Source organism: Salvelinus namaycush, chromosome 12 (assembly GCF_016432855.1).
Source record: "Salvelinus namaycush isolate Seneca chromosome 12, SaNama_1.0, whole genome shotgun sequence".
Classification (NCBI taxonomy): domain Eukaryota; kingdom Metazoa; phylum Chordata; class Actinopteri; order Salmoniformes; family Salmonidae; genus Salvelinus; species Salvelinus namaycush.
The window spans coordinates 40,778,649-40,794,693 of record NC_052318.1 but is presented as its reverse complement, the minus strand read 5'-3'; the positions used below and the strand labels follow the sequence as shown (position 1 = coordinate 40,794,693).

Below are 16,045 nucleotides of genomic sequence, written 5' to 3'. Positions count from 1 at the left end.
ACATTCTCAGAAACATATTTTAATGTAGGCGTGCTTGTAGGATGAGTTAAATTGTCAGTCCAGTTCCTCTCACTGCTTTGTGTTGTTAATGTTATTCCAATGGGGAGCACTTGTAACTAGCTGCTTAACAATTCTGCGAAGATTTAGAGTCATCTCTTAATGTGACAGTTAACTTGAGTTCCTTTGGAAAAGGTTGCCATGATTGAAGTAGTCTTGCCCTTGTGCGTGCACTTGTTTATTTAGATTCACGAGGTACAGCAGGAAGGACCTGCCGGGATAAAATATGTATGCCTGAATATTGATTCATTAAAAGATTTACCAGACCAGCGAGATGATAGGGTCATTTCTCACTCTGTGCATCTCACAGTCGATTGCCATTTAAATTAAAACCATCATGGCTCTCTTATTCCCTTTCTCTCGTTTTGATAAAGTGGCCGTACAAACTCCCTTGATGGAATTAGCTATGCATCCATAGCGGTAAACATTTCTCTCTAGCTGAAGTATGGGAAAGTCAAAGCCACAGGGGAATATCCTGAGATGCATTTCTCTTTAACAACTTGTTGTTGAGCTTGTTTGAATAATCAATACATTCAATGCAACCAATGAATGTCGCATCACAACGAGCTGGCATTTTTCTCTGCAACATGCATAAATGTTAAGCGCCATAGGTTCACCCCACCAGCTACATCACAGTCTCATGTGGGTTCCTCCTTCTCACTTAAGTAGTGAGAAGATGTGCTCTCCAATTACGGACCTTTTTAAATCCCCTTTTGGTGCTATTTAGAGGACAGAGAAAGTGCTAAACAGAGAAAAGCACAGCAGCTTTCCGTGACAATTCTCACAGGGACGCTGGAGCTGCCTGCTGAGATGGGGGGGTTGAGGAAAAATCTGCCTTGTTTGCGACTTTCTGCCATGTTTAATTGGAATCGAACTTGTCCCTGGAAAGGAATCCATTGCTTTGGGGAAATTAAGTGCTCCGTCTGAACAAATGGAGAAATGACTACCCCGCGTATTGTCAAAGTGCAGACTTTGGAACTCATAAGTTGTGCCAGCGTTTCTTTTCTTCACTGATGTGTTTCCTCTGCCCCGCTCCATCACGCCATCACTCCATCACTCCATCCTCTCCTTCTCTCTTGTTCTCTGTGAAAGGTTCCTATCCCAGGCTATCACTGAGTTTCAGGATTAAGAGGAACATTGGCTACTTCATCCTGCAGACATACATGCCCTCCATCCTGATCACCATCCTCTCCTGGGTCTCCTTCTGGATCAATTACGATGCCTCTGCAGCTCGGGTGGCCCTTGGTAAGACTCCGCTTCCACTGCAGTGTTACAACACAGAGTATTCCCAGTGAACAGAGTGGGTAAGGTTGCCTTGTAGGTTGCTCTAACATTGAGGTGACTTATGTTGCTGTTGCAGTACGAAATGCTACGCACAGCACAATTGGGAATCGTCATAAACAGATTAGTGGCCAACTCCCACTTACACAAAGGAGCCCTTACAACCACTAATAATGTGCACTTTCCATTGAATAAATCTCCACCCAGCAGGAACAAATTGTCAAGCAATGTTTAGAGGCACACACTTCCTACTCACAATCATTACCTTGCATGTTGGTCTTCCTGATGACCAATACCTTACTTTGATGGCGATGACTATTGATTGTTTTTGTTACTAATAATAATTTCTTTGTGTTTGTGTTTGCAATTTCCAGGAGTTACAACGGTGCTCACCATGACAACCATTAACACCCACCTTAGGGAGACCCTCCCAAAGATCCCGTATGTGAAAGCCATCGACGTCTACCTCATGGGCTGTTTTGTGTTTGTGTTCCTGGCCCTGCTCGAATATGCCTTCGTAAACTACGTGTTCTTTGGCCGGGGCCCCCAGCAACAGAAGAAAATCCACGAGCGGCTGAACAAAACCAACAACGAGCGCCCGCGATACGAAGAGAAGCGCCTGAGAGAACAGGTTTGTATCTTCAGCTGGCTTCTCTCTCTGCCTATTTTACGCACTCCCTCCCTATGTTAGTTTGTCATAAGACAGTACTTTTACAAGCATATAGATGCCACTTTCACCAGATACACATCCAACAACCATCCTCCATTGCTTTTCCTCCAGCACTGACACTTTGATTTGATTGAGCATAGTATTTTGGCTTGGAGATATACTGTGGCTGTTTATTTAACTCTGGAGATGTGTAAAACTACATTCTCATTCTCCTCTCAGGTTGTTGTCTATGTTTTTGCTGTGGGCTTGATTCAGTCTTATCTCTGTTCTGTCCTGGGAGTCGCTTTCTTACCGACATTCACCCACTTCCGTCTAAAATGTAACAAATCGTAATGGGTATGCAGCCAGAAACATTAGTATTCAAAGGAAAATGCTAAAACGGTCCGACTGAACGAAGCCCCTTGTCTTTGTGTCTGAAAAATGACATGTCATCCGTATGCAAAGTTGTTCTTGTTAACCTTATGTTTATGCATTCTGTATTTTTAAGAAATTGTGCTTAATTGTCAGTGTTTTATAGGCGTTTAATGTTCTTTTCACTTTTCTTTTTCCATTGCAAGGACTCCATCGCCACGCCGTTTCAAACCAACACCCTCAGGTCATATACACAGAGAAGAAATCTGTACCTCGAGGAGCAAAGAAAAGTTGGGGTACATACATTTTGAAATCATATGAGTTGTGGCACTGTGGCCTAATAGAGGTCTGATACAATGGTTGATGGAGTGATGGCAATTCATTTGTGTCGATTTACTTTCAGTGAAAAAGCACCGTAAGGCATCAGCTATAAGGAAGAAAATGGGAAAAGTGCATCAGTTCAGAATTCTTTAAAAAGGCATGAAAAAATGAAATGTCCTTCCACATCATCATTACATTTGCTTTAGCTTGAAAATTGGAAATGAAACGCTGGGTGGGTGTAGAGTTTTGGTCGGACAGTTTGTGGTAATGTCACCGTGTTCTGCTTCTCCCTGACGTTCTCTCTCTACCCCTCCTCTGTCCTCCAAGGTGGACGCGTACGGGAACATCCTGCTCACCACGCTGGAGATGAATAACGAGATGATGCCGTCAGATGTGGGAAGTAGCGTCAGTGACTCCCGGAATTCAGTGATGTCATTCGACAGCTCCGGGGTCCAGTTCAGGAAGCCCATGGCTCCCCGGGACGGCTTCAGCCACCACTCACTGGACCGCAGCGCCATGCGCAGCAGGGCCAACTGTCGGCTACGACGGCGCTCCTCCAAGCTCAAGCTGAAAATCCCCAATCTGGCAGATGTCAGCACCATTGACAAATGGTCCCGGGTCCTTTTCCCCATCATGTTTGTATTTTTCAACCTAATCTACTGGTTGTACTATGTGAATTGATGTGCATCCCACTAGGAATCATGGGCCATATTTTGAGAGCACATTAAATTGGCTTTGATACAGTTGGAAAATATGTATACACATATACAAGTTGATACATACAGTATGTATATGCATATTTCTATATATTATATTTATATATACACGTGTGTGTGTGTAAATCTGAAGGACTTTTCTCCTGTATAAAGTATTATTAGAATGACTTGAATGTTTAAGAATAATTTCAAGCCTTTGAGTTTCCTTTTCCTTGTGAAACAAACAAACTAGCAAAGAAACGAACTAACTAACAACCATCAGATCCCTTTGGGGGATTTTGGAACTAAAGACTGCATGATATTTTTGCTAAAAAAGAAAGCGAAAGCTCTTGAGAGAAGAGATGTCTCAGAGTCTCATTGGCTTTTTATTGATACTCCGTAATCGGCGTCCTCTACTGCAGCTCATCAAATCAGGTGGCTCGTGTGTTCAGGCATCGGCTGAGTCAAGTCCCTAATATCCAGCCCCCCCCCATTTCCCATGGATAACATACACGGAATTCTCCGGTTCGACTCTGTACAGCAACCTTGTTTGGATTATGTGTCGTTCCTTGGCTTTTTTTCGAGTGACGTTCTCTTTATGGGACATCAGCTCTGGTACAATGCTGGTCTGCGTTTGGGGGGCCATCAGGATGGGATGTTAGACCACTGCGTTCCTGCTCAGAGTCAGTGCAAACTTCTCTTCATTTCTCTACTCATGTTTGTTTTTAGAGCAGTTCCTTGGGGTATTTTCATTATGGTTATACAGATGATGATTATTGTAATTATTATTTTGTCTTGAAAATACTGTGCTTTTGGGAGTGTGTCACTTAACGAGGTTCTAGTTAGTGCATTACTAGAAAAAAAGTCACAGGTATGAATTGCTCATTTTGATTGTTTGAAAAATAGACATATACTGTACATTTTGTAATTCAGTATCCTCATGGACATAGTTGGCAAATATAATTGTACTTTTTCTTTACCATCCTCCTAGTGCTTCACATGCTCTGTAGATACAGTATTTATTGCCTCATATTCAGCTCTGTGTTCTGTAAGGAAGAAACGATACCTAGAATGAACGATTTGAAGTTATTCCACTATAAAAATGTGAGAAACAATATTGTGTATTAAAAAAGGGATATCGCCATTGTTTATTTGTTTGAGAGTGAAATCAACATATCAGCCCATAGTTTGACCTGTAGTTGAATGTAACACTCTCTCACTGTAAAACAGTTTTCACCCCGAGAATGTTGGGCACTGATATTATAGTTCCTATGAAACGTGCCTGTCTTAAAATTCGAATGGCCGTGTTCTCAAATGTACTATTTAGTAGCGGTTGTAGCGGGGAACGGGATTAGAGGAAGAAAAAGAATCAACCTCTTACATCCATTAGCTCTGAAAACACTGCAGACATACCCACCCTTCAAATGGGCTCTGAGGATCACACCCCAAAGATCAGAAACATCAGCAGAATCGGGAAAAATTGGTTTTCAGTTTTTAGGGGCAAGACAAGATGTGTGATAAATATAGCCATGAACTGAATTGAGAACCAAAAAGGCCTAGAATCCCCGTGTTATTTTGGGGTTTTGCTCTTAATGTCACTACATTCCATCTGCTCAGATCCACTCACTAATGAGATGTCCACTGCAGAGTTGATGCCATGCCATTTTGATCCACACTGTACCTTTAAAGGACAACCTTGTTTTTCATTATTTGGTTCTGCCTAGAGTGAAGAGAAGAGCAAATGCATTCATACATTTAAACAGGCATTTCAATTTAAACTGGCATTTACAGGCTATCTCTGTGTTCAAACTAGTATTGCATTGATTTAACAATGCAATGAAGTGCAGTGGATTTGAATATTCATGCTAAGGAATGCCAAATGTGGTTGTGATTGATACATGCAGAGCGTTGTTGAATCTACTGGGTTTGCATGGTTATCAAATGACATGGGGTGACAGAGGGAGGCAAAGTCGCAGGTCAGATAGAGGGTAGCCAAACAAAGAGATGGGGTCCTTTGGACGTACCAGAGGATAGGAGAGGAGAGAATGTTGAGAGCATCACAGTTACTGCCTTGCACATTGCAGTGACCAATCTCCTCAGAACTCACTGATGGGCTCCCCTAAGTTCCAAGAGCTTCTCTCTCCAACGTCTCCTTCCCCTGGCCGGTACCAGACAGGAAGGAAACGGACCTTTAACTGGGAGCCCCGGGCCCCATGGAGGACTAGCACAGGACAGGATGCACCACGGGGCAGAGAGAGAGGAGAGACAGAAAGACGGACAGAGAGCGAGAAACAGAGATACAGAAAAGACAGAAAAGGAGAAAGATCATAGTGTGGAGCAAAGAAGAGATCTTGGATCCTGACGCTTTTTGCCCAGTGAGTTGGATCCCACTCCAATGTTCTACCTGTAGTTGACTGTAAACGGAACTGTATCTGGGATACTGTAGCATACTGTTGTCACTGGTTACAATGTTACGCCACCAATGACGGCTAGTCTCTGCAACACATTTGAGAGAAATGAACCAGAGTTTGCACTAAGTCCAACCTGCAATGCCAGGTTATACTACAGCAGAAAATGAAGCAGTACAGTGTAGCTATTGAGACTAAAGGTTGAAAAAAGGAGTTTCTGTTTAGTCTAAAACGTAATCAGTGGATGATGCTAATCTGTAGGGGGAAGAAATACTGTATGACGTCACTTGATGTTACTCAGGAACCTGGTATCAGATTTTAAGGACCTTCCGCTTCTGCTCCCTATTGATCTATGTCAAACAAGCCTACATAATACTTCATAAACATGGCATAACTCTTGTTTTAACCATTAATCTCCTTTTGGCAAATGACCCCTGTGGTGTCACATATAAGGACTTAGGCTTGCTAGTGTCATCAGGATTTCTATGAATGGTTTTGGTATGGATTGTGTCATGGTTAAGATGGCCTTACATGGGCTTTAGCCTTCAGTTCATAAGTAACTATGTGCCATGTTGTATTTACTGTAAGCTATCACTCACACAGTCACTGAGACACCAACCAGCTGATCATGTTGTCAGAGTAGCACTAGATGTCCAACCAGCTGATCATGTTGTCAGAGTAGCACTAGATGTCCAACCAGCTGATCATGTTGTCAGAGTAGCACTAGATGTCCAACCAGCCGATCATGTTGTCAGAGTAGCACTAGATGTCCAACCAGCTGATCATGTTGTCAGAGTAGCACTAGATGTCCAACCAGCTGATCACATTGTCAGAGTAGCACTAGATGTCCAACCAGCTGATCATATTGTCAGAGTAGCACTAGATGTCCAACCAGCTGATCATATTGTCAGAGTAGCACTAGATGTCCAACCAGCTGATCACATTGTCAGAGTAGCACTAGATGTCCAACCAGCTGATCATATTGTCAGAGTAGCACTAGATGTCCAACCAGCTGATCATATTGTCAGAGTAGCACTAGATGTCCAACCAGCTGATCACATTGTCAGAGTAGCACTAGATGTCCAACCAGCTGATCACATTGTCAGAGTAGCACTAGATGTCCAACCAGCTGATCATATTGTCAGAGTAGCACTAGATGTCCAACCAGCTGATCACATTGTCAGAGTAGCACTAGATGTCCAACCAGCTGATCATGTTGTCAGAGTAGCACTAGATGTCCAACCAGCTGATCACATTGTCAGAGTAGCACTAGATGTCCAACCAGCTGATCACATTGTCAGAGTAGCACTAGATGTCCAACCAGCTGATCACATTGTCAGAGTAGCACTAGATGTCCAACCAGCTGATCATGTTGTCAGAGTAGCACTAGATGTCCAACCAGCTGATCATGTTGTCAGAGTAGCACTAGATGTCCAACCAGCCGATCATGTTGTCAGAGTAGCACTAGATGTCCAACCAGCTGATCATATTGTCAGAGTAGCACTAGATGTCCAACCAGCTGATCACATTGTCAGAGTAGCACTAGATGTCCAACCAGCTGATCACATTGTCAGAGTAGCACTAGATGTCCAACCAGCTGATCACGTTGTCAGAGTAGCACTAGATGTCCAACCAGCTGATCATGTTGTCAGAGTAGCACTAGATGTCCAACCAGCCGATCATGTTGTCAGAGTAGCACTAGATGTCCAACCAGCTGATCATATTGTCAGAGTAGCACTAGATGTCCAACCAGCTGATCACATTGTCAGAGTAGCACTAGATGTCCAACCAGCTGATCACATTGTCAGAGTAGCACTAGATGTCCAACCAGCTGATCATATTGTCAGAGTAGCACTAGATGTCCAACCAGCTGATCATGTTGTCAGAGTAGCACTAGATGTCCAACCAGCTGATCATGTTGTCAGAGTAGCACTAGATGTCCAACCAGCTGATCATGTTGTCAGAGTAGCACTAGATGTCCAACCAGCTGATCATATTGTCAGAGTAGCACTAGATGTCCAACCAGCTGATCATGTTGTCAGAGTAGCACTAGATGTCCAACCAGCTGATCATATTGTCAGAGTAGCACTAGATGTCCAACCAGCTGATCATGTTGTCAGAGTAGCACTAGATGTCCAACCAGCTGATCATATTGTCAGAGTAGCACTAGATGTCCAACCAGCTGATCATATTGTCAGAGTAGCACTAGATGTCCAACCAGCTGATCATATTGTCAGAGTAGCACTAGATGTCCAACCAGCTGATCACATTGTCAGAGTAGCACTAGATGTACAACCAGCTGATCACGTTGTCAGAGTAGCACTAGATGTCCAACCAGCTGATCACATTGTCAGAGTAGCACTAGATGTCCAACCAGCTGATCATATTGTCAGAGTAGCACTAGATGTCCAACCAGCTGATCACATTGTCAGAGTAGCACTAGATGTCCAACCAGCTGATCATGTTGTCAGAGTAGCACTAGATGTCCAACCAGCCGATCATGTTGTCAGAGTAGCACTAGATGTCCAACCAGCTGATCATATTGTCAGAGTAGCACTAGATGTCCAACCAGCTGATCATGTTGTCAGAGTAGCACTAGATGTCCAACCAGCTGATCATATTGTCAGAGTAGCACTAGATGTCCAACCAGCTGATCATATTGTCAGAGTAGCACTAGATGTCCAACCAGCTGATCACATTGTCAGAGTAGCACTAGATGTACAACCAGCTGATCACGTTGTCAGAGTAGCACTAGATGTCCAACCAGCTGATCATATTGTCAGAGTAGCACTAGATGTCCAACCAGCTGATCACATTGTCAGAGTAGCACTAGATGTCCAACCAGCTGATCACATTGTCAGAGTAGCACTAGATGTACAACCAGCTGATCACGTTGTCAGAGTAGCACTAGATGTCCAACCAGCTGATCACATTGTCAGAGTAGCACTAGATGTCCAACCAGCTGATCATATTGTCAGAGTAGCACTAGATGTACAACCAGCTGATCACATTGTCAGAGTAGCACTAGATGTCCAACCAGCTGATCATGTTGTCAGAGTAGCACTAGATGTCCAACCAGCTGATCATGTTGTCAGAGTAGCACTAGATGTCCAACCAGCTGATCATATTGTCAGAGTAGCACTAGATGTCCAACCAGCTGATCATGTTGTCAGAGTAGCACTAGATGTCCAACCAGCTGATCATGTTGTCAGAGTAGCACTAGATGTCCAACCAGCTGATCATGTTGTCAGAGTAGCACTAGATGTCCAACCAGCTGATCATATTGTCAGAGTAGCACTAGATGTCCAATTTTCATCTGTTAGTGATCCAACATACACTACACATGTTCCCTACCTATGGTGTGTTAGGTTTGGGCTGGATGGATAGAGCCCACTGGATATTAAACGTCATGCTAGGTAACCTCCCCACCCTCAAATTGCCAGGACTTGAGCAAAATGAGATATGATTAAATAGCAAATCACCCTGGCTTACATAGCTTCAAGACGGTGGTCACAAAACATTTTGTGAAAATGTTCAATGGCAATACAATAAATTAAATGATTTAAAATGCAAAACAAGTCTTACAAAGGCATACTATACAACGCTTTGAGAAACAAGGAGAAAATACATAAAGCCATCCAACTCTAACAAACAACTTAGGGCCAGATGTACTAGCTAAGCATTTGCACTTTGCATTTAAACTGCGTAGTGAAAATATCAAGTAAAGGTAAGAGATGGATTACAACTTTTGGCCTTTTGTTTGGAAATAATCCATTTGATCTGAATTTCACTATGCACTAAATAGCTTATACGTGTTTTTTTTTGTTTTTCACACAATGACAGTTAATTTCATAGTATAACATACAGTGAAAAAGGATTTCATTTTTACCAGAAATAACTTATGATTGGTCTGTATGGAAACCCTTGCATGCTTGCAGTAAATATACTCATTACATTGAACTCACACCTACTCTACGTGCAAATGTAAACCACTTTCATGTCTCAAAAGCTGTGAGGAAATACCAGCTACATGTTTTTCATGTTATGATTTATTTTGGTTATGCCACATATGTTTTGTTGATACATTCATTTAGTGGAGGTAAAAATTAGTGGAGGTAAAAAAAAAAAACAGCTGTTGAACTGATTTCAATGTGAATTTTCTTGCCTCTTGTGTATATGTGTAATTATATGTGAATTGTACTGTAAATATGATATCTTTCACTGAATATTTCTTAATGCATGAACAAAACAGGGCAGTACGTAATAGCAGCTAGCTTCACTGCTAATGGCATGGACAGCTTCTATGGCATTGGCATACTTCTGCAAAGAAAACCTAAAAAAAAATGTTAAGAAGAGAAGATTAAGGTTTTGTTTTGCATGACCTAAGTTTGGAAAGGTTTATTTTCGTATTTTTCTATTTCACACTGTTCATCAGCTCCATTCTCACAGCCAGGAAAGGAAGGACCCAGTGTTTACATGCTCTAGTTGCACTTGTTTTACAGCCAGCTCGACAAAACACTGTAAAACAAACTGTACATTCAATAAAACTGGAGAAAAACTGAAAAATAGGATGTACATTATATGATTCATGGTCAACATGAATAATATGTACCTCTCAATCATATTCACTTACTGTGTACCCGAAGCACATACAATTTGGAATCAATGCACCAAGTACATACTGTAGTTTTATCAGGTTTAGCTTTAGCACTAACATCAATCGCCCTTCAACTACAAAGGATGTAAAGGATGCTTACCAGTAGCATCTGAACTTAAGCCATGAGATTGCATGCTGAGTGGGTATTCCCAGCCGTTTCTCTTAAATGAGTTGCCTCTGGACTGGGGGGTTCTGGTGTGTTACTGATTATGATGATACTTGCAGGAGGCTGTGCTGAGTCCCAATTATACATCAGTATAGCTCCCTCTCAATAAGTTTTTACCAGGGAAAACACTACTTGTAAAACAAATAGCTATGGGGAAAATTCTGTAAAAAATTAAAAAAATTAATAAATTGAAAGGCCACCAACCCATATCTATTTTAAAGATTTCAATCAGTATTTTATATTTATATTTATTTCAATTTTTTTTCTTCGTAATTGGCTGTATTTGTTGCGTTTTGTTATGGATTGTTATTATTACTGTTGTTTTCTCATAAAAAGGACATGTACTTACAACCTACCCTGGAAGTAAAATGTATTAATTTTTTGCACTGTAATTGTTGAGTTTACATTGGGCGCTTTATTTGATTCAGTTATCTAATGAGGTGTTTTATTTCATTTGGGGGATGAGTTGTACTCATGGAATCAACATTTGTATAGTATGAAGTTGTATTAACTTTTTTTTGTCAGTGCCAATTAATGTTATAGTGTCAATCAGCTTTTTTAGGTGTTTGAGCAAAATGTGTTTTTTACAAATACAAGGTGTTAAAGTATGTGGTATAAAAGGGTTATCATTCAAACAACGGACTTTTTACTAATAAAGGCTTATACAGTAAAGAATGACAATGTCTTTTTGTTTGCCCTTTGAGGACTAATATCTATTGTTTAATTAACATTTTTCCTGAGTTCATTTTAATGTGTTAGTCCCCAAAAGGTAAATAACATACTCTGTTGCAAAAAAAATCTATTGAAAAACGAAATAAGTTCTTTACCATTGCAATTCCAAGCTGTCGTGGGAGGTTTCACCTATTTGTTGGTGTGTTGCTTTCTCATAAGGGCTGTTGGGCTATCAGCCATGAGTACAAAAGAGAGAAAAGACAAGAGAGTGTCTTCTTGTTACAGATTTTAATTTGATTACAACCATGACGCATTAATGAGAGTATACCTCCTTTCATGCCCTATTTCCTGAATAAAGACACAAAGTGATTCCTGCTGAGAAGTGTAATGTTTGCCCCTTATTCAACTCAAGCCATAGCACTGCTTACCCCTTATCTGCATGAAGAGAGATGGATAACATAATATAGACACCTAGCACTAACTGCTCTACTATCGTTAAGATCATTTTGCTGGACCGCTCAGTCCTCTGGCTCGTATTGAGTCTGTTCCATGTTTTGGAGTATGTAGAGTGGTGAAGGTATTTGGAGAGATAGCAGAGGACAAAGAGCACGTGACCAGAGTCATCTATCTGGTCTTGTGAAGTTAGCACATTGATACTTACAGGAGTTAAAGATTATCATTCAGAAACAGTCACATTCTGTTATTGAAGAGCTTCTGTAGATCCTAGTTCCATATATGTTTTCCATGACTTTTGGTGTGGGACATGTTAGACAGATCCAGGAGCAACTCTTACCATGATGCCATGGGTAGCCAGACATCTTTGCTGTTTTCCCCCTTTTCGCTCTGTCTTTCTTTCTATGGTAAACTTTGAAAATGGCCCCAGTGGAGGGGCTGGTGGAGGAGAAGCACTCACAGGATTGGAGTGCATTGCTCTGTTAAGAAGATGGATGCAGAGCCATTGAACTAGATCGGCAAAATGTGCCCTCCATTTCCGTGTTCTATTATCAGCACTCCATATAAAAACATCAAATATTGAAAGGGTGCATTAACATGGGCCAGAAATTGATGGCTGCTCAACTGAGGAAAAAGGAGCAGAAATGGTCATAAAGAAGATGATGCTTTAGCTTCATGGCTTACACTTTCTACTGCAGTGATGTATTTTGATCTGTTGTGTCACAAGCAAAGCTAACCCTTACCCTGCACTGGCTGGGGTTTAGTGGTAAAATCAGATTTTTTACAAAAGATTATGTAAAAAAACAGTTAACTGCCAAAATAAAGGAAACACGACTAAATGATGGATAAAAAGTATTTTGAAAGCAGGTTCTTCCATACAAATATGGTTCCTGAGTTAATTAAGCAATTAATATCCCATCATGCTTAGGGTCATGTATAAAGATGCCCAGTTGCCCATTATTTTGGCTACCATGGCTAGAAGAAGAGATCTCAGTGACTTTGAAAGAGGGGTTCTCAAAGGAGCATGGGAGGTTTAAAGGGGTTTGTGTGTCTCAGTCACCAGATCTCAACCAAATTGAACACGTAAGGGAGATTCTGGAGCAGCTCCTGAGACAGCGTTTTCCGTCACCATCAACAAAACGCCAAATTAGAGGAATTTTTCTTGGAAGAATGGTGTCACATCCCTCCAATAGAGTTCCAGACACTTTAGAATCTATTCCAAGGTGCATTGAAGATGTTCTGGCAGCTCATGGTGGCCCAACGCCCTATTAAGTCACTATGTTGGTGTTTCCTTTATTTTGTCAGTTACCTGTACATAGCTGTAAACGTGATGATGATATCAAGACAATGGATTCAAAACTGTGGTCATCATAAGCCTGACATCACCATGCCATCTTATGCGATGAATGGAGTTGTTTAGTTCAAACACAGATTTTGACAATGTAAAGCGCAAGGCAGTAGTTGTCACAATTGTGCTTGATAAAAGCCACTGAGCATCGTCTACTCAAATATCTCATGGAGACAGATATTTGGTGTTGTTTGAGTTGATTTTTAAATAGACTTGGCAAACTGCTTGAGGAAATGAAATGTCTTGTTAGAGGCCAGACTTCCAAAGGACTCCTTATGATTCTCTGGAAGGTGCTTCAGTAGTGGGAGAGAAAATGACTACTTCATATCAGCAGTCGCAGCCCCAACTCCTCATTATTGATAACACACATTGGTAAGTGATGGTCTTTTAAAATAAAAACAAATGAAAGATCAAAATGTTACTCGTAGAAACCTTTATTTCTTACTGGTGACTGATGACTTTATGAATACGCGTCTTTGTTGCTTTTACCTTTAGAGAAACCATGTTCTGACTTTGGCCGTGGTGTCTCTCTAAGGGAGAGGTCACTTCACTCTGGGATGTCCATCCATTTTGAGATGTTTTGCTTTTGGAGCTCCTGTTTTGGGGTTGAGCAGAAAGAGTGGAGAAATGAGGGGGAGTGGAGACGGAATGCGTCTAATAAAATATTAAGACCCAGCTCTTTTATCCAATACAATGTGACCATCGCTGCACTGCTGGATCTATGTCTTTCTCTCTATATATCCCTATCTCTCTCTCTCTCTCTCTCTCTCTCTCTCTCTCTCTCTCTCTCTCTCTCTCTCTCTCTCTCTCTCTCTCTCTCTCTCTCTCTCTCTCTCTCTCTCTCTCTCTCTCTCTCTCTCTCTCTCTCTCTCTCTCTCTCTCTCTCTCTCTCTCTCTCTCTCTGTCTCTATATCTACCTCATTTTATCTTCCTTATTTATTCAGCACGTACAAAGAAACCTCTACAAATGTCTACCAAATACACTTGGAATGGCAGAGATGGAAAAAAGACAAGAAAGGCTGACTGTCTCTGTTTAGGCTTCTCTTATTTTATCTTGCTTCAAACAAAATGACTACAACAGTTCCAGTAGAACAATATTGCATCCCTGCAGTTGACGGCAATGCAGGAGAATGGTTCATTGGCATTGCATTTGCCTTTGAGTAACGAATCCTGAATGTTTATTTTTAACAATCTAGTGAGAGTTTTTACATGGTTGTTTGTTGTCACATATGTGAATTTGCAATGTGTCCCCTCCCTATTTTGTGTTGATGGTATTTTCAGTGGCTGTGGGGACTGTGTGAAGTCATGCTACATGTCTGGCCTGTTTTCCCCAGGCTGCTGGGAAGATGGGACGAGGGGCAAGGAGTGAGCCATGTTGAGAACAGAGAGGAGGTCTTCTCTCTGTTGTCATCGCACGCCTCAAACTCCCCTCACCTCCATCTCCCAAATGGCCTTCCCTCCCACTCATCAGTCGGCAGCCAACACTGCTCTCTGTTGGCAGAGGATCTAACTACACCACTGCTAAATCACATCTCTTATGAACCACTCTGGCTGAACAACAACAGCAGCCAAAACCAACGTCTTTGTTACCTAATCGAATCTAATATGAGATGATTATATGTAATTACAGGCAGACCTGCACACTGTGTTCTCCAGGCTAATATTCTCATCAAAGCACAGTAAGAGTGAAGCCCTTCTGCTCTCTGCGTTTGAGGGAGCTAGCATAGTTTATCATATCACTAAACATTGACACTTACTTGATTGGGATCATTTTAAGAGACCATAAAAATCAATGAGTGCAAGAGAGAGGTTTAAAATATGAGAGCCACGTTGGAATTTAAGACCATGTCACGACTCCTGGAAGAGTTACAAAGGCCTCTTTTTATGGCGTGATTAATGGACAGAGAGAGAGAGAGGACAGGTCACAAGCAGAGTTTTTATAGATAGTTTTATTAAACTAGGTAAATATGCTGCATCAATCAGACAGGGCCTCCTTTTTTGGGAGGCAGGACCAGCGTGCAGTGGTCCTCCTCAGGATCTACATGGGCTGGTACCGCTAATATTGACATCTTCACAACCAGGGTCAGCATGACAGGACGACTGCTACTATCGCTCTGACCGGTCACCATGTCATAAATATGACCACAGTCGTTCTCTGCATCCATCACTGATTGGGCAAGGCGCCGAGCTCTTTCCAGGATTCGGTGACTGCTTGGTCCACTTCTCTGCACAAGAGTGAAGAAAAAGAGATCAAGTACCTGTGAGGAATTCAGAGGGGTCTTTGAAACATTTCCTCTTCTTCATCAGACTCGTCGTGGTGTCTTTTGATTGATGCCCTGTCGATCACTTATACCCAGGCACAAAGGTGTAGGATAGTACATGCCATAGGAGAGGTTCTGGATGCTCTGGATGGGCTGGGAGTCCTCTGGCTGGGAGGCCCCAGCAGTCTCAGTCTTTATCTCCAGGTCACCCTGTCCGTGTCCATACCCATCGCTGGAGGAGACGACTTGGGTCTCATGAATGATAAACTCCTGTTCAAAACAGTTAACGATGTGTCATTTCTGAACAGAATTCCAAATGGAGTATTCATGATTAATCTAGGCCTTAATGTAATGTAAAATATTAAACTACTGTGTAATGTCAAACTTCAAACTACTGTGAGACCCCTTTAGGCTTTCCTGTAATACAAATGTTGATACACTGTAGTTGTCATTTCAAATCCGGATGCAAAATAAAAATGTATTTAACATCTTATCCATCGCCAAACGTTGTTGGGAGACTTTTCGGTTCATTTTTTGTTTACATTTCTCAAAAAGGCAGACTGATAAGGTTTTCCAATGTGCTTCAAATATCAGAAGTTGTCTTTCTGAATGCTGAGGATAACTTTGGAAAGGTCTAGAGCATTTCCATGGCAAAGATGACTAGAGCACAGTGACAAACCATAGATGCGGTAAAGGAGTCAATGG

The 16,045-nt window shown here is 41.7% G+C and overlaps 1 protein-coding gene across 1 annotated transcript in view; it reads left to right on the top strand.

The window, feature by feature from the left end:
- LOC120057223 (gamma-aminobutyric acid receptor subunit beta-4-like) overlaps positions 1 to 3,361 on the top strand; it is a 62,916-nt gene extending 59,555 nt beyond the window's left edge. Inside the window, exons 6-8 of the mRNA XM_039005757.1 lie at positions 1,150 to 1,302; positions 1,713 to 1,969; positions 3,008 to 3,361. Of these exons, the coding sequence (XP_038861685.1) occupies positions 1,150 to 1,302; positions 1,713 to 1,969; positions 3,008 to 3,361 (764 nt within the window). The remainder of the gene's footprint in view (positions 1 to 1,149; positions 1,303 to 1,712; positions 1,970 to 3,007) is intronic.
- The last annotated feature ends 12,684 nt before the right edge of the window (positions 3,362 to 16,045 follow it).